This window comes from Oncorhynchus nerka, linkage group LG15 (assembly GCF_034236695.1).
Source record: "Oncorhynchus nerka isolate Pitt River linkage group LG15, Oner_Uvic_2.0, whole genome shotgun sequence".
In the NCBI taxonomy this organism is placed as follows: domain Eukaryota; kingdom Metazoa; phylum Chordata; class Actinopteri; order Salmoniformes; family Salmonidae; genus Oncorhynchus; species Oncorhynchus nerka.
Genome location: NC_088410.1, coordinates 68,596,443 through 68,621,486, shown reverse-complemented (window position 1 = coordinate 68,621,486; position 25,044 = coordinate 68,596,443). Strand labels below are relative to the sequence as shown.

General features: G+C 44.6%; 2 protein-coding genes across 4 annotated transcripts in view; both read left to right on the top strand.

The window, feature by feature from the left end:
• Window positions 1-787: 787 nt before the first annotated feature.
• On the top strand, window positions 788-16,553 carry capzb (capping actin protein of muscle Z-line subunit beta). 2 transcript variants are annotated; one of them, XM_029683363.2, is made up of 9 exons: window positions 839-928; window positions 7,659-7,748; window positions 9,125-9,246; window positions 9,449-9,562; window positions 9,907-10,165; window positions 11,430-11,495; window positions 11,736-11,812; window positions 12,829-12,930; window positions 16,275-16,363. In XM_029683363.2, the coding sequence occupies exons 1-8, from the start codon at window positions 926-928 to the stop codon at window positions 12,920-12,922; spliced, it is 825 nt and encodes a 274-aa protein (XP_029539223.1). In that variant the 5' UTR covers window positions 839-925; the 3' UTR covers window positions 12,923-12,930; window positions 16,275-16,363. The 2 variants fall into 2 exon arrangements, with proteins under 2 accessions (XP_029539224.1, XP_029539223.1); XM_029683364.2 differs by lacking the exon at window positions 12,829-12,930 and having other exon boundaries at window positions 788-928; window positions 16,275-16,553.
• A 1,729-nt stretch (window positions 16,554-18,282) lies between these two features.
• Window positions 18,283-25,044, top strand: part of LOC115143208 (cadherin EGF LAG seven-pass G-type receptor 2-like) — an 89,443-nt gene continuing 82,681 nt past the window's right edge. For both annotated transcript variants that reach the window (XM_065001839.1, XM_065001838.1), the window contains exon 1: window positions 18,283-22,096. In XM_065001839.1, coding sequence (XP_064857911.1) covers window positions 18,538-22,096 — 3,559 coding nt within the window. In that variant the 5' untranslated portion in view covers window positions 18,283-18,537. The remainder of the gene's footprint in view (window positions 22,097-25,044) is intronic.

The following is a 25,044-nucleotide window of genomic DNA, read 5'->3' as shown; positions in this document are numbered from 1 at the left end:
AAAACCTACAGGATGTTAAATCTCCAGGAACAGGGTTGGAGAGCCTGGTAGACTACAGTATATCTAAGAGTACTTTGTTGAGGGAAGTTGTATTATGACCAAACTATGAGGAGTTCAGAGGCATGACAACAATTGATATTGGGTCAATGTCTGAGCGAAAAGACTGAACTACTGTAAAATCACCTATTTATTATCATCAATCTCAGACAAGCACTAAGCCTATTTCCCATATTATAATTCACAAGTGGCACATACATGCATGGTAGTTTAAATGATGTTGATACCAACAATTGCAATAGCCTAGCTGTGATATATTTCTGCTATGTAATGTGTCAAAGATCTTTTGCCGGATTGGTTGACCAGTATTACCAGGTTGAGTCAGTCCTAGGTTTATTCGTTAGACCACTTAGTCCTGGTGTGGTCACATACAGACTACATCAGGATCTTGTACCCTTCTTACAAATAATAAAATATTAATCTTGTAGATCAGAGTATTATTATGACAAGCATGAGTAAAAGTGTTCAGTGTAGCAGCCCCGTTATCATACCTTCCCTCTATCGCCCTCTCTGTTCGTTCTGTATTATAGCCTACTTTTTACCACTCACCACTCCTCTCCTCTTTCCATACTTGGCAATACCTTACTTACTCCTCTCCGATTGGCTGCTTCAGAGACCGAGTAGCGTGACCCGGATATGCAATCGCCGCTTGTTTTCTCCGTCCCCCTTCCTTCCTGTACCCCGGTTGAGGAAGTGAATTCGCTGACAAGGCTGGGTTCAGTGAGGGAGGCGAAACAACATCTATCTGGTGGGGGTAAAAACAACAATAGCATAGACGAACAAGTCGTGCAAGCACAGTACAACGAACGTGTAAAGCCATCGGCGAAAACATATTTGCCCTCCGAGATCGTCACCGAGCGCCGCAGACATGGTAAGGCCGCGGAGACGAGCTGGAGGAATGGGGATGGGTAGATTTTGGTGGGGCTACTAAGGGATATTAGCCAGCTACAGTAGCTAGCTGTCCTTTTATAGGAAGTGCTGTGTTGCGTTTCGAAAATGGCATAGACATGTATATACGCTACTCACAGTTAACTAAACAACCTATGATTGCTAGTCCGAATTTCATTGTTAACTAGCCAATTAGTTGAAGTTGCAGGATGTTTTGGATTGAGAAACTAGTTCAGGGATTAGAGACTAGGGTCTCGCTCTCGCCACCCCCTCCTCTTCCAGACACACACCCCATGGTTAAAATAGTACAAGCGCCGGGTTGCCTGTCGCTAAAATCGGCCTGCTCCGCCCATTCTCTCGCATGGATTGGAGGTGACACGTAAACCACAATTCCTAACTTTTACTTGGCCTCAACAATGTGATTTACGTGTTAAGTGACTTTTGTTGACACCACTGTCAGTGTAACTTTGTATAACACGTTTTACACCACTTATCCACCGTTTTGCGCAATAATGTAACTCACTTTTAAATACTAATAGGAAAGAATATTCACACATCAAACATCCTTGAATTTTAAGCTTATTGTGGTGCACCTGAAGAAGGAAATTCAACCACCGTTGTCACTTTTATGTCTATTTTCCAATATAGCAAAAATATTTTTAAATACCTAATGGATTTAAACATTTGAAGTGATGTGTGGCTGCCCTGTCAACTAGCAACATTCACACTGTTCTTCACCTCCAACTCCACTGGACTCAATAGTCCCCCTTTTATGAATGTCTCACACTTGGAATGAATGTCTGATACAATATTCCTATAGTGGAGAGCAGATGGCTTGTCTCCCCAGCCACCCCCTGACTTCACCTCATCCATCCTGTTGGTCCAGCCTCACCGCCGCCTCTGGAACCCTGTGGCAATTGGTCCAGTGTTTACACAAGACCGGGCCGTTGGTAAACACAGTGTCAGGGAGCGCAGGTGTCGGCTGAACAAGACTATTTCATCTGCCCAGAACAACCTAGATAGAAACCAAAAGTGTGAGAGAGGGCATGCAGTACATGATCTGAAAACCTTGGCTGTGTTCGGGAGAAAGCAGACTGAAGTTTGTTTAGGGAAAGAATGATTTTGGGTGTGTGATATAGCCAGCTGCTCTTATCTGGCTTGTAGTCTCTACCTTGGTTTCATCTGATGACTTGGTATTGATTCAAAGACATTGAGTTGGTATTTTATCGAATTTATCTGTATTGTATATTGGAATCTGTCAGTTGGTGTGTTTTGTTTATGAGAATGACAGTAGGAGACTTTAGATTGGTGGTCTCTACAGACAAACTGAGATATTGCCTAATCTTTACATCTTTCAAGAATGTGTTCCCTGCGCTAGATAGTATTTTTCAGTACTTACTAGATTTCTTGACTTTCATTATAATATGACTATAGTCGGAACTGCATTAGTGCAGATTTGATGAGTGCGACTTGACTTGCTTCAGATACCTGCATTCCTCGGTTGAGTTCATACATGCACAACAATATTAGGTGGGAATCAAGGAATATTCATGGACTTGACTTTCCAGGTAGATGATCACATTTGTTTTGACTGAAATGGAAGTATTTTACAGTATAACTTCAATACAGCAGAGATCATCTTGCCTGGTTACCCATCCACAACGCTGCGACCAAACGCCATGCCCACGAACATATTGTCTCCACAACGAGTCAGGATTTTCTCTCCTTCCTGACAGCTTATCAAATGTGAACACATTCAAACCATTCTGGTGGGTGTTTTGTACAACGCCCCTCACTTTGACATCAGGCTCAGACTGAATGTATGTAGCTAGTCGGGGGGTTGATACAGTTACATATCGGGATATTATTTTTGACTATATCGTTTTAACAATATCGCAATATTATTTTTGCGCTAGTTGGCTGTACCTGCACCAAAACAGTATTTTTCCCTCCTAGCTTGTTCTCCATATTCTTTTTAAATAGGGAGCCAATTTGTTTACCTCACTTTTATATCCATGACTGATCAAAACTGGTTTTCTCATGGCTCTCTCTTGTCCCTCTGCAGCAGACATATAGTGAGCAATATGTTTGGAATATCGAAATCACAATATTGAGTAGCATGCATATTGAATCGTGAGAATTGCAATACATATTGTATTGGCACCAAAGTAATGCGAGTTCCCTAATAACTAGTGATAGAGCAGTGGAATTAAATTCAGTATGAGTCGTCAGGCAATAGATCACCTCACAGACAAAAAAAAGTATCTGAAATGTTACTCTTGTTGCACAGCAGCGAGCTTCACTTCCACAAAATTCTCAGATTACACTGCCTGGGGTTGCTGAAAAGTTTCAATTTAAAGCAAAAGTTGTCATCGGTCAATCAGTGCTATTATATAGAAAGTTTAGCTCGCTTCATGATGCCTGGGGGCCCAGAACATAATAAAAGAGAGCCGAACACTAGGAACTCAGATACAAAAATGTAATACCAACGTTTCGACAGCCAAGCTGTCTTCATCAGGGTATAATCCATGAAGACAGCTTGGCTGTCGAAACGTTGGTATTCAATTTTTGCATCTGAGCTCCTAGAGTGTGCGGCTCTCTTTAATTTTCACGTTTCTACTCCGCTAGCCAGCACCTCGTCTTAATAGGTGTGCGTTTCTTTTTCTTCTATATCGGCCCAGAACATAATGTAATTAAAAATAATAATCCTTCATCAGTCAAAGCACTTTGATTCATTTCCGTAATACAAAGATGAACTTTGTTTTCACAAATGTATTGGTGAAGCGCAACATTTTTATGGACCCTCTCTGGCCTGCAGCTCCTTATCTCCTTGCCAAATCTCCGTCCTGTACATTTCTCAGTGGTTTCATGTTGTGGCTGGCCTGCCCTCCACGCTAATGTTCTGCTGCTCACCGCATAGTTCAGTGAGAGAAGAACACAATCCGGGAAGGCTCTGCTATGTGGCCTTGTCTGCTAGCTCAGCTTCTCCCTATTACCCACAATCCCCTCTGGGCCCCTGCTAGATCTCCTCAGTAAGTGAACAGCCAGGGAGCTTGTGGAGAGACTGACTGATGCCATGACTCGATCCATATTCATCCTTTCTGAAGTTCAGTTCAATCACATTCATTTATATGGGCTTGTCTGACAAAGTCGAACAGGCCTGTATTATAAAAGACAAGTCTGAGCCCTGAGGTGTTATATCTAGAGGTTGACCGATTATGATTTTTCAACGCCAATACCGATTATTGGAGGACCAAAAAAGCCGATACCGATTAATCGGCTGTTTTTTTCTTCTTGTTTTGTTGTAATAATGACAATTACAACAATACTGAATGAACACTTATTTTACCTTAATATAATACATCAATAAAATCAATTTCAAGTAAATAATGAAACATGTTCAATTTGTTTTAAATAATGCAAAAACAAAGTGTTGGAGAAGAAAGTAAAAGTGCAATATGTGCTATGTAAGAAAGCTAATGTTTCAGTTCCTTGCTCAGAACATGAGAACATATGAAAGCTGGTGGTTCCTTTTAACATGAGTCTTCAATATTCCCAGGTAAGAAGTTTTAGGTTGTAGTTATTGTAGGAATTATAGGACTATTTCTCTCTATACCATTTGTATTTCATCAACCTTTGACTATTAGATGTTCTTATAGGCACTTTAGTATTGCCAGTGTAACAGTATAGCTTCCGTCCCTCTCCTCGCTCCTCCCTGGGCTCGAACCAGCAACACAACGACAACAGCCACCATCGAAGCAGCGTTACCCATGCAGAGCAAGGGGAACAACTACTAGAAGGCTCAGAGCGAGTGACGTTTGAAACGCTATTAGCGTGCGCTAACTAGCTAGCCATTTCACTTCGGTTACACCAGCCTCATCTCGGGAGTTGATAGGCTTGAAGTCATAAACGGCACAATGCTTGACGCACAATGAAGAGCTGCTGGCAAAACGCACAAAAGTGCTGTTTGAATTCATGTTTACGCGCCTGCTTCTGCCTACCACCGCTCAGTCAGATACTTAGATGCTTGTATGCTCAGTCAGATTATATGCAATGCAGGACACGCTAGATAACATCTAGTAATATCATCAACCATGTGTAGTTAACTAGTGATTTAAGATTGTTTTTTATAAAATAAGTTTAATGCTAGCTAGCAACTTACCTTGGCTTACTGCATTCGCGTAACAGGCAGTCTCCTTGTGGAGTGCAACGAGAGACAGGCAGGTTGTTATTGCGTTGGACTAGTTAACTGTAAGGTTGCAAGATTGGATCCCCCGAGCTGACAAGGTGAAAATCTGTCGTTCTGCCCCTGAACGAGGCAGTTAACCCACCGTTCCTAGGCCGTCATTGAAAATAAGAATGTGTTCTTAACTGACTTGCCTAGCTAAATAAAGGTCTTTAAAAAAACGCCGCCCAAAAATACAGATTTACGATTGTTATGACAACTTGAAATCGGCCCTAATTAATCGGCCATTCCGATTAATCGGTCGACCTCTAGTTAGTCATAAGGCAGTTCTTCCTTGATCTATCTCAATATTGGTCTCCCAGGGCACATCTCTGGCCAGTTCGAAAAGACTAGGACAGAATCACTAAACCAGCCATTTAGTTATCGACAATCAACTGAGACAAATTGGACAATTTCACATTACAGTGAAAAATCCTTGCTTGTAGGAGCAGATTATTGAGTTAATGGCTACTCATTCTCCACGAATGAGTCATTTTTAAAATGAGCAGTCTTTTCTTTCCTCGCAAAGGTTTGTACTTGCAGAGTTTTCTAGCAGAACAAGTAGAAAAGGCAGTGGAGGGAATTGTTCATATTTTTGTTAAGGGTTAGCAACATTTTCAGTTGCTGGAAACTTGTCTTCATTTATGAGCGCTCAAGCATTCAAAAAATGTTGACCTTTCCAGATACCATAAAATGACGGGCCTGTATCAATAACAGGATGATTAAAAGCCTTGCCTTATATGGTAACCAGTCTTCCAACTACCATGGTTAGGCCTATCAATTTAAAAACAAATCTTTGACCCAGTCAAAAGGTTTTTAGTGTTTTATTTTGCCCCTACAAGTAAACAAAACCAATGTTTTTATCCAAGGCCCAGTTGTGGTTTTAGACGCTCCCTAAAGGAATCTGCCATGGGGCGTGAACTTGTTGTGACCCACCAATGAGTCCAGGCCAATGATTTATATATACACTAGATTACATACTGGATGCTATTTTGAAGCCGTCTTGCCACTCCCCCACCATAGTCATAAAATTAAAAAAATGGAAGTTATAGAAATGCCTTTACTAATGTCTACATTTTGTTTTTGGGCATGTTTATTATATTTAATACCTTAATGCATACTTTTATTATATTATGTGAGCTAAACATGAAATACTGTAGAATTCCATTCATTCCTATGGAGGATTGCTTTTCTGAGGAGTGCTAATATGGCCGACCGGTAGCTTCAAAGCCTCTCCATGGCCAAAACATAGCATCAACAGACAGGGTTTATATACATCATTGGTCCAGACCAACTGCAGTTAGGCCCAGACCTAGTGTTGGCTACTAGATGGGCTTGTCACATGAACAACTAGGCTATTTGGGGGCAAATCCAGAACTTTGTCTCATGCCACTTAGTTTTGCTTTGATAAAGTCTCGTGACTGAAACCATAAGCAGCTAGCTCCATGACTTTTGTAATCTCAGGATGTGTTGAGTTGAGTGGTATCCGGATTTTCATATCGTCATACCGTCCTGGGGCGTGAACTTGTTATGACCCACCAATGAGTCCAGCCCAATGATTTTTATATACACTAGATGACATCCTGGATGCTGTTTTGAAGCGACCGTGCTGGCCATATGCATTGTTTTTGCAAAAAAGACCTGGCTTTTCAATTGTAAGCTCATTTAGCCTACTTGTGGCTTCCAGACCCATGTCAATACACAGCTGGAATCACCTGCTCCTGCTTTCTCCAGTTGTGCTATTTACAAACATGTTGACTGGCTAAACTGTTCTGTGGAAGTATGGTAAGCTTCATAATGGGACAGGTGAAATGAAGAACACAATCTGCTTTATATTCTGACATATTGCACACGTTGACTGCAGGTATTTACTTAAAAAGTAGCTACAAATATTAAAATGTTTAGAAAAAATATTTCCAAATTCTCCTCAATACATACGGTTTACCGCCTAAGTGAGTGTATGGCTATGTTTGCCAGGGTTTGAATGTTCCCTACATAGCCTAGTCACTGCCTGGCTTGGCTTGGCTCGCCCCTGTCCTATCACCGTAAGAAGGTAACATGCATCCATCAATGGCTGCCCCCTCAGTCTGCTGGAGCTGTGTGAGAGGCTGGGAGCTTTGTTTGCTCTGTGTTCAATTCAATCTATTTTAGTTGATTCAATTCAGACCGTGATAGTGATGCATTTGAGCATTTTTAAAAGTCAATTTAATCTCAGAAGATGAATGAAACTGTACTGTTAAAACAGCTAGCCTGTTATGTTCCAAGACCCGCCTAAACGGTTGAGAATTTTTGTGCAGGGGTGAACTTGGCAAGGTTCAAATTTGCTTCCAATCAATGTAAAATGAACAGTGAAACACACATTTTCTCTTGTGAAATGGACAAAAAAATGTAAAGTACAACTTGCTTTTAGACTTTCTTTTGCAGAACTAGGCCTATGCATTTTGTGTGTAGGAATGTGTATCAAAAGCTGACTCATTGTGTATTTCAGAATGACCAGCAGCTGGATTGTGCTCTGGACCTGATGAGGCGTCTGCCTCCCCAGCAGATCGAGAAGAACCTCAGTGACCTCATCGACTTGGTGAGCTGCCGGTAGACGACAACCAATCACAGTCCTATACACAGCCCGGACTGTGCTTGAAATCTCCCATAGTGCAACCAGACCTGAGAGATTAACCTGAATTGGACATAAATCAAACCACACTTTCTCCAGTGATCGTTCTCCACTTTTTTTTATGGTCATATCCATTCTTCCCTTCAGACCCCAGTCTGCTCCTCTTCCTTCCTTCTCCCCTTTGACACCTCTCTCCCCTGGGCACCAGCACTCTCCTTGACCGCCTCAGCCCGCTCCTATGTAGCTAGTTGTTAGCGGTCATTAGAAAAGCTGTCAATCACTCTACATGGGCCCATTTAGCCCCCGCCCTCTCCTTACGCTCACTCCTGATGGTTGGGAATCCAATGAGCTCACTTCCCATGTCCTCCTCTAGCACTACCCTTTCCCCCTCTCTACTCTTCTGTCCCCCCAACCCACTCTATTTCCTCTGTGATTCTACTGTCGACCCCCGTCTCCCCATTCTGTCTGTCCCTGTTCCCCCTCTGTGTGTCTGGTGGTTGCCAGGTGTGTGGGGCTGTGTCCAGGGAACAGAGAAGGCATTGTGTCTGTGTGTTCTGATTAAGGAGTGGGTAGGAGGGGGGGGGTCCATGTCACTTTGAGAAGTTATTTGTACCCCTTTATCCCCTGAGACCCATTGATATCCCTTCAAATTCTTTCCCTCCTCTCCCTCCCTCTGTCATTTCCCACTTAGCAAGGAGGCGGAATGAGGAAAAAAACAGCTTAACCTTATTTCCCCCTCATATTGATTCAAGGATATCATATGCCGGCATTCTCTTGTCTCCCCGCCTCATCTGTTTCTCACGCACATTATGCCCTCTCTCTACCCCTACTGTCTAGCCCAGCATAGTTGGCAACTGTTAAAGGTGGATTGAATTGCCAAAGACAACGTTCTTTTAGTAAATTTGCTTCCTGCTACCCCCAGCACCACCACCCTAGACACACACCCTTGTAGTCAGACTAAATTCACGTGAGTCATTGCTCTATTTATCTTAAATGGGCTTTTAGTGGGTTGATGCACAAGTACAAATTGATAGGTTTCAAATCATATTAGCTGTATATGAAATCGGTTGTTCGTAAGTTACTATGGTACCTGTTTTAAATAAACTGTTTTGTGTTTGAAATTGTACAGTATGCTTAAAAAAATAGCTTTTTGGAAATATAGTTGAAAGCGAGAGACTTATTTTAGTAAACGTTTTGGAGATCATTTGAATGTTTGCGAGAAGCTTTGCGGGTAAGTTTCTTGTTGAAAGTGTGTTTGTGTGAGCATGTAGAATACTATCGGAAGTGTGTTGTTGTTACATGTAGTGAAAGATATCTCTCTCTCTCTGTGTGTGTGTGTCCAGGTGCCCAGTCTATGTGAGGACCTGCTCTCCTCTGTGGACCAGCCTCTGAAGATCGCCCGGGACAAAGTGGTGGGCAAAGACTACCTGCTCTGTGACTACAACAGAGATGGGGACTCCTACAGGTAAGACCTGACAGCCTGCAGCTCCTCTTTTACCGCCGTCCTTTCTTTCCCACAAGTCAATGTCATCAGGAACCATATATAACAATTACTTAGAATGATTTGTTTGTCAAACATGGAAATATGACCACGCACACAAATGATACAGAGCGACAACCCTTGATTTGGATTTACTCTTGCTCATTCTTGTGTTCTTGTTTCTCAGATCCCCGTGGAGTAATAAGTATGAGCCTCCCATCGACGATGGTGCCATGCCATCTGCCCGCCTGCGCAAACTAGAGGTTGAGGCCAACAACGCTTTCGACCAGTACAGAGACCTGTGAGTAACAGTAGTCCACTACTGTATCCAGCAAACCAGTACAGAGACCCGTTAATACCAGTAGGCGATTAGTGTTACCAGCAAATCAGTATAGAGACCCGTTAATATCAGTAGGCCACTAGTGTTACCAGCAAACCAGTACAGAGACGTTTGCTTATCATTCTACCATAGTAATATCATTAACACATTATAAAATGGGAAGTTGGGATCCTCAATGTTGATTGGCCAAAACAGCATTCCAACCTTTTGTATGGCAGATGATATACCACGTCTATGACGCAATGAGAGAACCTGTTAAAACCACCAATGACAGTCTTATTATCCATGCCCTCTGTGTTTGTTAGGTATTTTGAGGGCGGTGTTTCCTCTGTATACCTGTGGGACTTGGATCATGGCTTCGCCGGGGTCATCCTCATCAAGAAGGCCGGAGACGGCTCCAAGAAGATCAAAGGCTGCTGGGACTCCATCCATGTGGTGGAGGTGCAGGAGAAGTCCAGCGGACGGACCGCTCACTACAAACTCACCTCCACTGTCATGCTGTGGCTTCAGACGACCAAGACCGGGTCCGGAACCATGAACCTGGGTGGCAGTCTGACAAGACAGGTACTTACACTGAACAAAAATATAAACACAACATGTAAAGTGTTGCTCTCATGTTTCATGGGTTGAAATCAAAGATCCCAGAAATGTTCCATATGCACAAAAATATTATTTCTCTCAAATATTGTGCATTAGTGAGCATTTCTCCTTTTTCAAGTCCACCTGGCTTCACAACCGCAGACCACGTGTAACCACGGCAGCTCAGGACCTCCACATCCGGCTTCTTCACGGCCACCAGGACAGCTGAGGAAACTGGGTTTGCACACCTGAGAAATGTCTGCACAAACTGTCAGAAAACGTCTCAGGGAAGCTCATCTGCATGCTCTTCGTCCTCACCAGGGTCTTGACCTGACTGCAGTTTGGTTTCGTAACTGACTTCAGTGTGCAGATGCTTACCTTCGATAGCCACTGGCATTCTAGAGAAGTGTGCTCTTCACGGATGAATCCCAGTGTCAACTGTACCGGGCAGAGGACATATGGTGTTGTGTGGGAGAGTGGTTTGCTGATGTCAACATTGTGAATAGAGTGCTCCATGGTGGTGGGTTTATGGTATGGGCAGGCATAAGCTACGGACAACGAACACAATTGCATTTTTTCAATGGCAATTTGAACGTACAGATACCGTCGCAAGATTCTGAGGCTCATTGTCGTTCCATTCATATGCCGCCATCACCTCATGTTTCAGCATAATGCAAGGCCCCACAATTCCTGGAAGCTGAAAATGTTTCTTCTTCCATGGCCTGCATACTCACCAGACATGTAACCCATTGAACAGGTTTGGGATGCTTTGGATCAAAGTGTACGACAGTGTGTTCCAGTTCCCACCAATATCCAGAAACTTCGCACAGTCATTGAAGGGGAGTGGAACAACATTCCTCAGGCCACAATCAACAGCCTGATCAACTCTGTGAAGGATATTCTGCGCTGCATTAGGCAAATGGTGGTCACACCAGATACTGACTGTTTTTTGATCCACGACCCTACTTTTTGAAAAAATAATAATTTAGCTATCTGCGACCAACAGGTGCAGGTCTGTATTCCCAGTCATGTGAAATCTGTAGATTAGGGCCTATTGAATTTGATTTCAATTGACTGATTTCCTTATGAACTATAACTTTTTTTTTTTCATTCTAAATACAACTATGTGGTGGGGGGGGTTGTCCGCATGCTTTCGTGATATCTCTTGGTTTACTTTTTGCAACATTCTTATCTCCACTACTACTGTACTGGACTTTACAATACCCTCATCCCTATCTTTTACTTCCAGATGGAGAAAGACGAGACAGTTGGAGAGTCCTCCCCACACATTGCCAACATTGGCCGCCTGGTGGAGGTGGGCAGAACTACACCTTATGCGTGCATGCCCTTATACACTCTCACTCACTGACATATAGAGTTACGCACATGGTGGTTCACATGGTTTCCTTAGCTGAAATAATTATAGAGTAAACCCATGTGAACCAAGTAATACTTAAATGTATACAGTAATACTGTGTTTAGTTACAGTAAAATGACTGCAGTATATTGATATCACAAGATTAATGTTTGTATGTGAATGACTTTGTAACCTCAGGATATGGAGAATAAGATTCGCTCCACTCTCAATGAGATCTACTTTGGGAAGACCAAGGACATCGTCAATGGCTTGAGGTATGCAGGGGCACACACACGTCACATTGGTAGAAAGTCAGTGTGCGCATTCGACATTGCATCTACCTTTTAAAGGAGAGTTGAGATTGACTGATCTACAAATCACCTTGTATCCTTAGTAGCTAATCAATATTATTTGTAGATCAGTCAGTCTCATAATTTACCCATGATACACCAGTTTTGATCAGGTTTGGGCAACTTCGATGGGGGTGCGAACCACAATCTGAACTCATCGAGGAGTTGTTTTGAAACTCATCTACTGCATTTTTTGTTTGGCGTCTTTCACCCATACTCTTTTTTTTTTTTATGTACTTTTACCCCATTTTCTCCACAATTTCATGATATCCAATTGGTAGTTAGTCTTGTCCCATTGCTGCAACTCCCCTATGGACTCCGGAGAGGCGAAGGTCGAGAGCCATGCGTCCTCCGAAACACGACCCTGTCAAGCCGCACTGCTTCTCGACACACTGCTCGCTTAACCCAGGAGCCAGCCGCACCAATGTGTCGGGGGAAACACCGGCCAGCTGGCGACTGAGGTCAGCTTTCAGGCGCCTGGCCAGCCATGAGGAGTAGCTAGAGCGCGATGTGACAAGTAAATACTGTCCGGTCAAACCCTCCCCTAACCCGGACGATGCTGAACCAATTGTGTGCCGCCTTATGGGTCTCCCGGTCATGGCCGGCTGTGCCTTAGACCGCTGCGCCACTCAGGAGTTCCTCCGTACTCCTTTTTACCCATGGCTGTATCTGTTAACTGGGATTTTCCCTCTTTTTTTCTTCCATTTTGTGTTATCTGCTTCCCATGGTTTTCAGTTCTATAATTCCAACCCTGTTTATTTATTTCCATTTCCCCTATTCAATCCCATTTTCTTCCTGTTCTCTCTTTCATCCCACTATCTCCTCTCCTCCTCCACCTCCTCCTGCTGTCCTTCCATCTCTACTCTATATTGCCTTGTCCTTCATTTGTCTGCCTGTCCCTCTCCTCCTTTACCTCCTGTCCCCTCTCCACTGTGCTTTAGATCTATTGACTCTTTGCCTGATAACCAAAAGTACCGGCAGCTCCAGAAGGAGCTGTCTCAGGTCCTCACCCAGCGCCAGATCTTCATTGACTAGGGCCAGAGGTATCATCTGGCATGGGACAACACGCTGTTTGTGTCTGTGGCATTGGAGTGTGTGTGCCTGCGCGTGAGAGAAAAAGAGAGATTGGGCAAGTAATGTAGTGGCATGGTGTGTGGTTTTGTTTGTGGTGAATGAGTGGTTTCTCAGACAGTTGCAACCCCCTGACGTTTTCTCAAGGAGTGTTTGTCGCAGCTGTTCCAACATGGAGTTGCATGAGGAAGAGCCCTAGATTAACTGACCTGTCTAAACATTTAACATTGATTGCACCTCTTAACAGTGAAAGACTGTGTGAAATCCTCACCGCTTATTGTGTTTCAAAATTAATTTGCTGTTTTTCCATCTGTGTTTATCAGGCTTTCTTCAGGGTGTCCACGGGTCCTTGAAGTCATTGTCTTGAATTAATGTATCTGATTTAAAGGCCTTAAGTCTTAAAATATATTACATTCCGTTTTCAAAGTTCTTCCAAGCTGCGGTGGACATGACTACAGTGTTTCAGTTTTATATTGTGTCACTGCTTAATTGTTGCCACTACGAAGAAAGAAATGGAACATAAAATAATACTCCAGGTGCACTTTCAAGATGTTAGAGATCTAACCACGTGCTCCTCTGTGTGTGTCATGTGCCAGGTGCACTTTCAAGATGTTAGAGATCTAACCACGTGTCATGTGTGCCAGGTGCAGGTGCTTTCAAGATGTCAGAGATCTAACCACGTGCTCCTCTGTGTGTGCGTCATGTGCCAGGTGCACTTTCAAGATGTTAGAGATCTAACCACGTGCTCCTCTGTGTGTGCGTCATGTGCCAGGTGCACTTTCAAGATGTTAGAGATCTAACCACGTGCTCCTCTGTGTGTGCGTCATGTGCCAGGTGCACTTTCAAGATGTTAGAGATCTAACCACGTGCTCCTCTGTGTGTGCGTTATGTGCCAGTGAGAGAGAAGAGAGCGCAAGGTAGCAACAATTTGATAAACAACACTAAGCCTGTACACCTGGTGACCTAGTGCAATGGAGTGTTGACTCTGTTTTATACAATAACAGTGCTGTATATTTGACTTTACGGCACTTTTTCAAAGTGGTATTGAGTATCATTGTACTAAGCTGGTATTGAAGCCAGAATTCTGAACACTTAGATCAAACAATCTAACGATTAGCCCATTGGGGTAGCCAATTTATCTGATTTAAAGGCCTTAAGTCTTAAAATATATTACATTCCGTTTTCAAAGTTCTTCCAAGCTGCGGTGGACATGACTACAGTGTTTCAGTTTTATATTGTGTCACTGCTTAATTGTTGCCACTACGAAGAGGCACTTTTTCAAAGTGGTATTGAACATAAAATAATACTCCAGGTGCACTTTCAAGATGTTAGAGATCTAACCACGTGCTCCTCTGTGTGTGTCATGTGCCAGGTGCACTTTCAAGATGTTAGAGATCTAACCACGTGCTCCTCTGTGTGTGCGTCATGTGCCAGGTGCACTTTCAAGATGTCAGAGATCTAACCACGTGCTCCTCTGTGTGTGCGTCATGTGCCAGGTGCACTTTCAAGATGTTAGAGATCTAACCACGTGCTCCTCTGTGTGTGCGTCATGTGCCAGGTGCACTTTCAAGATGTTAGAGATCTAACCACGTGCTCCTCTGTGTGTGCGTCATGTGCCAGGTGCACTTTCAAGATGTTAGAGATCTAACCACGTGCTCCTCTGTGTGTGCGTCATGTGCCAGGTGCACTTTCAAGATGTTAGAGATCTAACCACGTGCTCCTCTGTGTGTGCGTCATGTGCCAGGTGCACTTTCAAGATGTTAGAGATCTAACCACGTGCTCCTCTGTGTGTGCGTCATGTGCCAGGTGCACTTTCAAGATGTTAGAGATCTAACCACGTGCTCCTCTGTGTGTGCGTCATGTGCCAGGTGCACTTTCAAGATGTCAGAGATCTAACCACGTGCTCCTCTGTGTGTGTGTCATGTGCCAGGTGCACTTTCAAGATGTCAGAGATCTAACCACGTGCTCCTCTGTGTGTGCGTCATGTGCCAGGTGCACTTTCAAGATGTCAGAGATCTAACCACGTGCTCCTCTGTGTGTGCGTCATGTGCCAGGTGCACTTTCAAGATGTCAGAGATCTAACCACGTGCTCCTCTGTGTGTGCGTCATGTGCCAGGTGCACTTTCAAGATGTTAGAGATCTAACCACGTGCTCCTCTGTGTGTGCGTCATGTGCCAGGTGCACTTTCAAGATGTTAGAGATCTAACCACGTGCTCCTCTGTGTGTGCGTCATGTGCCAGGTGCACTTTCAAGATGTTAGAGATCTAACCACGTGCTCCTCTGTGTGTGCGTTATGTGCCAGTGAGAGAGAAGAGAGCGCAAGGTAGCCTATACAATTTGATAAACAACACTAAGCCTGTACACCTGGTGACCTAGTGCAATGGAGTGTTGACTCTGTTTTATACAATAACAGTGCTGTATATTTGACTTTACGGCACTTTTTCAAAGTGGTATTGAGTATCATTGTACTAAGCTGGTATTGAAGCCAGAATTCTGAACACTTAGATCAAACAATCTAACGATTAGCCCATTGGGGTAGCCTAAACAAATGCAGATGTGCAACACCATGTTTCAGCCATCGGTAGAATAGCCACTATGGTACTACATCCTTTAGGCTGGAGGAGAATGCTCATTGCTCAAATAGCACACCTGCCTGATAATATGATCCATGTAGGCTATTGCCTTTGGCAAAAATATTCCTTTTTGCCAAAATGGGCTCATTTCTGGAGAGGAACATTAGCAGGTGTGTGGTGCACGCAGACCTTAAATTGGTATTAAATTGCTTTCCAAGTGGCTTTAAAAAGGTCTGCTGGCTGACCTCGGTCGTCAGGTGAAATGCATTTCCTCCGACACTGGTGCGGGTGGGTGTTAAGAAGCGCGGTTTGTTGGTCATGTTTCGGCGGATGCATGACTCGACCTTCGCTTCCCGAGCCTTTTGGGGAGTTGCAGCGATGAGACAAGATCGAAAAAAGGTGGTAAAAATACCAATGATAATCTTAAATTCAACTTCATGAAACCTGCATGTACCTTGGTACCTTATTTGCTTTCTGACAAACTCACTGCTACTACATCTATTCCTGAGTTTCAAATTGACCCCTATTCCCCTTGACACTCCTGTATATCTGAAACTATTGGATAGTTGTATGGTACTTGCCTCACCTTAGCATCTGTAAGACTGAGTGGAACTTTTATCATATTGCTTAGATGAAAAATAAACATTCTACAGAAGTGCTTAGGGGGTAGGTGTTGGGTTGATTTTTGTAATCTATTGTATATTTAATCTGCCCCACTCACTCCTCCCTCTCTCCCCTGATAGGAGTGTTCAGACCCTGGCTGACAAATCGAAGCAGGAGGCTCTGAAGAACGACCTGATGTTGGCACTTAAACGCAAACAGCAAAGCTAGAGATGCTATTGTTATTTTTTCTGTCTTTCTCTGTCTGTTCCTCTCACACCCTCTTCCACCTCTCCCGCCATATTTGTTCTGTTTCTGTTTGTATCTCTCCTTCCATCCCTGTATGCCTGTTTCAGTGCTGCGTCCTTGTTCATTCATGGAAAAACAAAAAAAAAGGAGAAAAATGGATAAGCATTTTTTTTCCCATTTGTTTTATTTGCACGCATTGTTTTGAGGCATCTCATTCTCTATGGAGCCATTCACCTTCTCGCTCTCTCTGACTTGTTATGAATAGTATGATAGTATTATGACGGTTAATGATAATCTTCCAGTGTGACAGCAGTGTTTTTATCCCTATAGCGCTCTCACAGCTGAGTCCGTTTTGAATGAGTGACATCAGCTCTCCTATCCTCTGGTTAAGGGACGGGGCTGACGGACTGTTCTGTAGATGGAGCAGGCTGGGCATTCAAACATGACATTTTTACCAACAGTTTCTTACTTGCACCCATTATATCAAAGTGTCTTTGCCACCACCTTATATATCTGTATGGACATATAGCTGTCAATATAGCTGTCAATTTCCTGAGCGATGTATTGGAGGGAACGGAATGGGAAGAGGGCGTCTCACGATATTATGTATTGTCAGGATTGGTCAACGGTTTGCTCTTTGTCCCACTCTATCCTCATGCGTTGAGTCTGTGGGAGCATGGGATCTTGGGATGGCTAGATGGAGATGTAGACTGCTAAAACATGGGGATGGACTGTTAAATTCACTGTGTATACCCATGTCATTAACCCCCCCCCCTACACTGTGTATAACATGACGATTTGCATCCCTCTGTCCCTCCCTCTGTCTCTTTCTCTCTTTCACCCTTGTCTATGTTGGGGTTCACAGTTTGTCTTTTTGCGTCTTGACAGAAGCTTTTGACAGTTTCTGTTTTGGGGGGGGGATCTTTTGTTGTATTTTTGTTTTAATTTTGTAAAGCTTATGATTCATATTGTATTAGAGCCTCCAACAACAATAAAAACAGTAAAAAGCTATCTTTATTGTAATTTTTGCTGTTCTGCATGTCCATCACTCACATGGATGAAATGTTTTACTTCAGAGTGGTTTTAGGTCATCTAAAGATGATCATTTTAATAAACCTGTTTATAGAGAACTGATGTGGACACTGAGGTTACTGTGCTTTTACAGTACTGGTCAGCTTCTTATTAGTGACACCAGGACTCATTGGGCACAGGAGTTCAGCTCCACACACTGCATGGGTGATTTTCACTCGCATCAATAAATGTAGGAATACATTTCTCATCTCCTCTGGAACTAGACCTTTGTGTGCCTTCTCCTCAGGTACCTTTGACCATATGTGGATTTAAGTGCACATTGTAAACTTAACATCATTTCACAGTGATAGGTGGCTGAATTAAGATTATTGTATCAAGACTGTTGAATGACTACGGCAGGATCACTGTAAAAGACATCTGTGGCCTTCTCTTGAAAGCTGAGTTGCAGTCTAACCTCATTCCCAGTCTCAATTGCTACCGAAATAGCTGGCTGGTGGATGTGATTAGTTGCAATCTGATTGCTGTCTGCAGTAATGCAGATGTACCAGCAGGTGGTAGGAAAATATAGTAAATGTTGCTCACTCTCTTTCTGTGCCCCGTGGATGAGAACTGAAAGACCCTCACAAGTTTAGGCTTATTTCTGTGTTCAAATAGTGAGAGCGTTTGTGAAGGCATAAGGAAAACGTTTTTGCATTATAGAAAGTCTTAGCAATCCATGTACTGCAAAAACACTCAAAGGGGACTAGGAGGCCAGTCATCTCTTTCTTTACAGCTCAGTGTGGCTCCTGTGAGAACGTCCCCCTCCACTCCATCTCTTTCTATCTCTCTCTCTCTTTCTAACACACTGAAACAGGTTTATGGTAATGAGAAGCCTCAAGGCGCAGGGGTAGTTGGAGCCATTTTAATCATTCACGCGGATGGAGTGGTGGTGTCGGCTTGTTTGCATGGTGAGAAGCTTTGGCAAGCAAGGTGACTGCGGTTTCTCTCAATTCAATTGGATTAGCTACTGTATAGTAGTGAAAGCATGGATACGCGGCAACAAAAGGGAACGACTCGACTGAAAGTTTAAGGAAAGCGGCAGTAATTAGCCTACGTTCAAACCTGGTTGAACATCATCGTGGAGCAATGCCCGTCATTAAGTGGGATTTGTTGTTTATTATTTTCGGCTGGTTTGAACTCATTTCACTGTCGAATTGCTACAATGTACACATCAGTCAGGATGCGGAGCAGCGGACGGTGATTGCAAGTGTTGAACAGAGCGGGGCATGCACTTTGGATCAGGTAATCGCTCCTAAATTCTCAAAGACCTTTATTGAAACTGATGCGTCCGCGCGCGTTGTGTTCCTTTCAGGTAGTTTAAATTGTGCCTCGCTCAGCTCCAACCCTTTCACCGTGTACACTGTTGTGGACTGCATGAACAATGTCCCAGGGTTGAGGCACCTCCTCACAAGCCAGTATGATGTGTATGTACACGGCAGGAACTGTTCAAGTAAACACAAAAGGAAATCGCAATGGGACTTGGAGATAATCAGTTTGTTTAAAGCCCATAATCATCAGTTAGAATGCCACGAGTCTGGTACTGCGCTCCTCCGGGTATGGGATCTACTACCCGGCTCTCCAACCCACAGCAGTATGCACTGCAAGGTGATTCGGAGTTCGGAGTTATATTTTTCTGAGGGGCAGTTGTTTGTGTCCAAGACGCTGTGTTTGAAACACGACACACTTCTTGAGCTAGACTTACATTGTAACCAATACACAGGAGATGAGAGGGAATCCAGAGTGAACAGCATCTCAGTCCACTGGCGGGTGGGTCAAGGCTCCTTCAAACAGGGCCACTTGGGGAAGTTACTACAGCAGGCTGCCCAGTCTGAATCAGGCATTGTGAGCAGGAGCAAGAGGGCTGTTAACAGTAGCCCCCAGTTTCAGCCTCCTATGTACCAGGTGGCTGTGGCAGAGAATAAGCCAGCTGGAACTCCTGTAGTTGTTTTGAAGGCAGTAGATGCTGATGAGGGGGATGCAGGCAGGCTGGAGTACTTCTTAGAGGCCCTGTTTGACAGCCGCTCCAACAACCTGTTTGCTGTGGACCCAGTCAATGGTGCAGTCTCCACTGTGGAGGTGCTGGATAGAGAGCAGAAGGACACCCATGTATTCCGCGTGACCGCTGTTGACCATGGCACTCCCCGCCGTACGGCCATGGCCACCCTCACCATCACAGTGAGTGACAGTAACGACCATGATCCTGTCTTTGAGCAACAGGACTACAAGGAGAGTGTTAGGGAGAACCTAGAGATCGGCTATGAGGTGCTGACCGTCAGGGCCACAGACGGAGACGCCCCGGTCAACGGTAACATCCTGTACCACGTCCTCAACAGCAACGGTTCCAACAATGTTTTTGAGATTGACTCCAGGTCGGGGGTGATCCGCACGAAGGGCCCAGTGGATAGAGAGATGGTGGAGGCCTACATGCTGTTGGTAGAGGCCAACGACCAGGGTCGTGACCCCGCCCCCCGCAGTGCCACCGCAACTGTTCACATTATTGTAGAGGACGACAATGATAATGCTCCCCAGTTCAGTGAAAAGCGATATGTGGTGCAGGTTCCGGAGGATATGGCACCCAACACAGAAATCCTGCAGGTGATTGCCACAGACCAGGACAGAGGGAGTAATGCCATGGTTCACTTCAGCATCATGAGTGGCAACACCAGGGGCCAGTTCTACATTGACGCCCAGACAGGCAAGATGGACCTGGTCAGTCAGTTGGACTACGAGGCTAACAAGGAATACACCATTCGCATCCGCGCTCAGGACGGGGGACGCCCGCCGCTCTCCAACATCAGTGGCCTGGTAACAGTGCAGGTGCTGGATGTCAATGATAACACCCCCATTTTCGTCAGCACCCCCTTCCAGGCCACTGTGCTAGAGAATGTGCCGGTGGGTTACTCCATCATTCACATCCAGGCTGTTGATGCAGACTCTGGTGACAATTCTAGGCTGGAGTACCGCCTCATTGAAACCATGCCCAACTTCCCATTCTCCATCAACAACAGCACTGGTTGGATAGTCGTAGCCGCTGATCTGGACAGGGAGAGCATGGACTTCTACAACTTTGGGGTGGAGGCCCGTGATCATGGCCACCCGGTGATGTCTTCCTCAGCTAGCGTTAGCATGACCATCCTTGACGTCAACGACAACAACCCAGAGTTCACACAGAGGTCATATTACATGCGCCTCAATGAGGACGCCATCGTGGGGACAAGCGTGGTGACGGTGTCTGCAGTGGACCAGGATATCAACAGTGTGGTGACGTATCAGATCTCCAGTGGGAACACCAGGAACAGGTTCTCCATCACCAGCCAGAGTGGAGGGGGCCTCATAACCCTGGCCCTGCCCCTTGACTACAAGCTGGAGCGCCAATACGTTCTAAGTGTTACTGCGTCTGACGGCACACTCTTTGACACCGCCAAGGTGTTCGTCAACGTCACCGACGCCAACACCCACAGGCCCGTGTTTCAGAGCTCCCATTACACCGTCAACATCAATGAGGACAGACCTGTTGGCACCACCGTTGTGGTGATCAGTGCTACAGATGAGGACACTGGGGAGAATGCACGTATAACCTACTTCATGGATGACAGCATCCCCCAGTTCGACATTGACTCCGACACAGGCGCTGTCACCACCCAGATGGAGCTGGACTATGAAGATCAGGTGTCCTACACGTTAGCCATCACGGCCCGGGACAACGGCATCCCACAGAAGTCTGACACCACCTACCTGGAGATCCTGGTGAATGATGTGAATGACAACTCTCCTCGGTTCCTCCGAGACCACTACCTAGGCTCTGTGATGGAGGACGTGCCAGTGTTTACCAGCGTCGTCCAGGTCTCTGCCACTGACCGAGACTCTGGCCTCAATGGACGTGTCTTCTACACTTTCCAGGGGGGAGAGGACGGCGATGGAGACTTCATAATTGAGTCCACCTCTGGTATTGTGCGAACGCTGCGTCGCCTGGACCGAGAGAACATGCCATTCTACAACCTGCAGGCCTTTGCTGTGGATAAAGGTGTTCCTGCTCTCAAGACGTCCGTGGACATCCAGGTGACCATTCTAGACGTCAATGACAACCCTCCTGTGTTTGAGAAGGATGAGTTTGACATATTTGTGGAGGAGAACAGCCCAATAGGCCTGGTAGTGGCCCACGTATCTGCCTCGGACCCAGACGAGGGGAGCAACGCCCAGATCATGTACCAGATAGTAGAGGGAAACATCCCAGAGGTGTTCCAGCTGGACATCTTCTCAGGAGAACTGACTGCTCTGACAGATCTCGACTACGAAACACGGTCAGAGTATGTCATCGTGGTCCAGGCCACCTCTGCCCCACTTGTCAGCCGTGCCATTGTGCACATCAAGCTGGTTGACAAGAATGACAACGTACCAGTGCTGAAAAACTTCCAGATCATCTTCAATAACTATGTCACTGACAAGTCCAGTAGCTTCCCCACAGGGGTGATTGGGCGGATCCCTGCCCATGACCCAGACGCCTCAGACCAGCTCCAGTACAGCTTTGAGGCTGGTAATGAGCTGAACCTGGTCATCCTGAACCAGAGCACGGGGGAGATCCGGCTGAGCCAGGCCCTGGACAACAACAGACCCCTGGAGGCCTCCATGAGGATATCTGTCTCAGGTAAGACTAACCCTGTCCTCAGTTGTTTTTAATACCTAGGCCCTTTTCTGGTATGCTTGTTGTTCCTACTTGTGTTTTTCACTTGAACATTTTCAACATTACAATTTCCGATATGTACTTTTTATGACACACTTTGACTGCCATAGCCACTTTTTTACGTATGACCTCCTCTGCTTCAGTGTTTCAATATTAAAACTTCATTAATTCAATATTAATCATGAGTTAAATTTAACATTCAGGGGGTAATCTTAGTGTGTCTCCTCAAGACTTATGTTTCATTTTTAGGGAGAAGTCATTTCTAGACTAGATTGTGCTTTTTTGCATCCGGGCAGGAGGATGCAATATCACAGGTCAGGAGATTTGTTTGGTTTACTAGTGCATTTTAGTTCATCTTCTTGGGGTTTGTTTTTATGTTATAGTGTTTGTCATCTTGTTAAAGAGCAGGCAGCCGTACCCAGGCCTGATGTAGATCAATGTGTTGTCCTAAACTGCTATTTAAATTCATCTGTGCATGTCTGCAACTGGATGGCCTGCTCCTGTGGGAAATGCACTCTGAAAATGAATCATTTTCTATAATTGGCCAACATAAAACCTTCATTTTCAGCAAGCACACAATATTTAATTCAATTATGGACTGTTTTATAGTCTGTGTTCTCACGCTATGATGACACGCTAATATGACATTTGATGTCAAACTAGGATAAAACAACATTTTCCCCATATATTTTGTATCACATACCAGATTGGCATGATATTTCCCTAGTTACTCAGTCATTCTTTGTAATATCAGACTGAGCACGACACACCCTGTGTTTACATTGTTCTCTCAGCATTTGAATTGCCTTTGTTAACAAATATAGCATGAACCAAACATAGGCCTTATGGCTATATTTTATGCTAGGCCTATATGTCATGTTTCAAGCCATGATGGACAGAGCCATCTATGAACATACACCTTTTAGACTGGAAAGTAATTCATTTTTGACTCACTGCAAAGATAAAGCGTTTGGAGAGTTCTAGTAGCCAGCTCATGGAAACCAGGGAGCTGCGTGGTCTTCTCTAACCTCGTGTTTGTCTTTGAGTTTGCGTGGTCTTCTCTAACCTCGTGTTTGTCTTTGAGTTTGCGTGGTCTTCTCTAACCTCGTGCTTGTCTTTGAGTTTGCGTGGTCTTCTCTAACCTCGTGTTTGTCTTTGAGTTTGCGTGGTCTTCTCTAACCTCGTGTTTGTCTTTGAGTTTGCGTGGTCTTCTCTAACCTCGTGTTTGTCTTTGAGTTTGCGTGGTCTTCTCTAACCTCGTGTTTGTCTTTGAGTTTGCGTGGTCTTCTCTAACCTCGTGCTTGTCTTTGAGTTTGCGTGGTCTTCTCTAACCTCGTGTTTGTCTTTGAGTTTGCGTGGTCTTCTAACCTCGTGTTTGTCTTTGAGTTTGTTCTTCTCTAACCTCGTGTTTGTCTTTGAGTTTGCGTGGTCTTCTCTAACCTCGTGCTTGTCTTTGAGTTTGCGTGGTCTTCTCTAACCTCGTGTTTGTCTTTGAGTTTGCACTCTGCACTGGTAATTTCACCTGTCAGCACTAATTACAGAGCATTTTATTTGCTACAAAATGTGACTAAACTTGAATCGCTGCGGGAGAGTTGGGAGAGAGATTTGTGGCCCTTGCTTTCTGGGAGCCAGGCTGTAGAGCTGGTTCCTTTATGGCCTTGGCTCTAATTAAAAGAGAGGAGCAACCGCAGCAAACGGCACCTTTTTAAATGTGGCACAGCTTCTCAGTCAGGGATTTAACATCAAAGCGCCCATATAACTAGATAAAATAAGTTTAACCAGATGGATTAAAACTTTCCTATTTTTTAAAACCTTTACTCTGATGGATGCACAGGTGTAGTCTAATGTGAGAGGCTCAGATATAATCATGGAATGATTGGTGAATATTAGTATAGCATTCCTATTTTGAGTTATTTACTAGACCAATAGACAGTGCTAGGCTGGCTGAGTTGGTCCTGAGTGCCAGATACTATATGGTCAGCAGTGGGTAGCCATTAAAATGTATTGGAGCGCTGCTTTGTTTTTTGTGTTTTTACTGCTTCTCCTCCCTGGAGCCTCTTTAATGGGTGAGTCCCCGGTGACAGATGAGATGGCTGTCTGTCTTTCTGGGAGACAATGGCGAGCGATCGATTCAGAGGCAGGCGAGAGGAGCTCATGCTAGGCCCTTGTTGGGGGCAACAGCTGTGACTCTACCAAGGACCAATTAGACGGCCGGCTTCTCGCCGCGTCCCGCACCTGCTGGGGTATGTGTGTCAATACCCCTCCGGGTGAAAGAGGGGAAGAAGGAGAGAGAGGGAGGTGGTTCATAGAAAGGATAGGAAAATCACGTTGGTGTAAGATGGATAGAACTTGTGAAGATGCAGAGGTAATGAGAAAGGTAAATAAAGAGGGTTTATGGTAGAGAGATGGAGAGGGAGGGAGAGACTTAAATGAACGGTACTGGTGCCTGCCTGTAGAATAGAAGTTGTTGACCCCAATTCTGAGAGCTCTTCCCTTGACGACTTCATATCCTTCCATTATCTTCCCTTTCTGCTCTCTGATTTATGAGGTGATGCCATATGATGGATGATTCCATTAACCTTAGCTAGTCTGTGATGAAATGCAACAGATCATATCCCTTCAACCACATAAACTATACTGCTAAGGTGCATCACTTCAGGTATATATTGTTACTCTATCTAGATATGCTGAGGAACAACAAAAGGTCTGAAAAGGGTTGAAAAGAGCTATATACATCTCTATTATACTGTTTAATCGGAGTGGTGCAGGGTTGAATAGCCTTTGATTGGCATGGTGGGTCCATATTGCACTCTTTGTAGCTGCTCAGATAGCAGCCCTGGCAATTCTACATTTTAATGAATCCTTTGTTTAGCCAGTTAGGCAGCCAGTTTTCAGCCATGGTGCTCTGCGTA

Coding starts and splice junctions, on each gene's coding strand:
- capzb (XM_029683363.2), top strand. Junction 9,563..9,906: donor TTCGACCAGTACAGAGACCT/GTGAGTAACAGT, acceptor TGTGTTTGTTAG/GTATTTTGAGGGCGGTGTTT. Junction 10,166..11,429: donor GTGGCAGTCTGACAAGACAG/GTACTTACACTG, acceptor TTTTACTTCCAG/ATGGAGAAAGACGAGACAGT.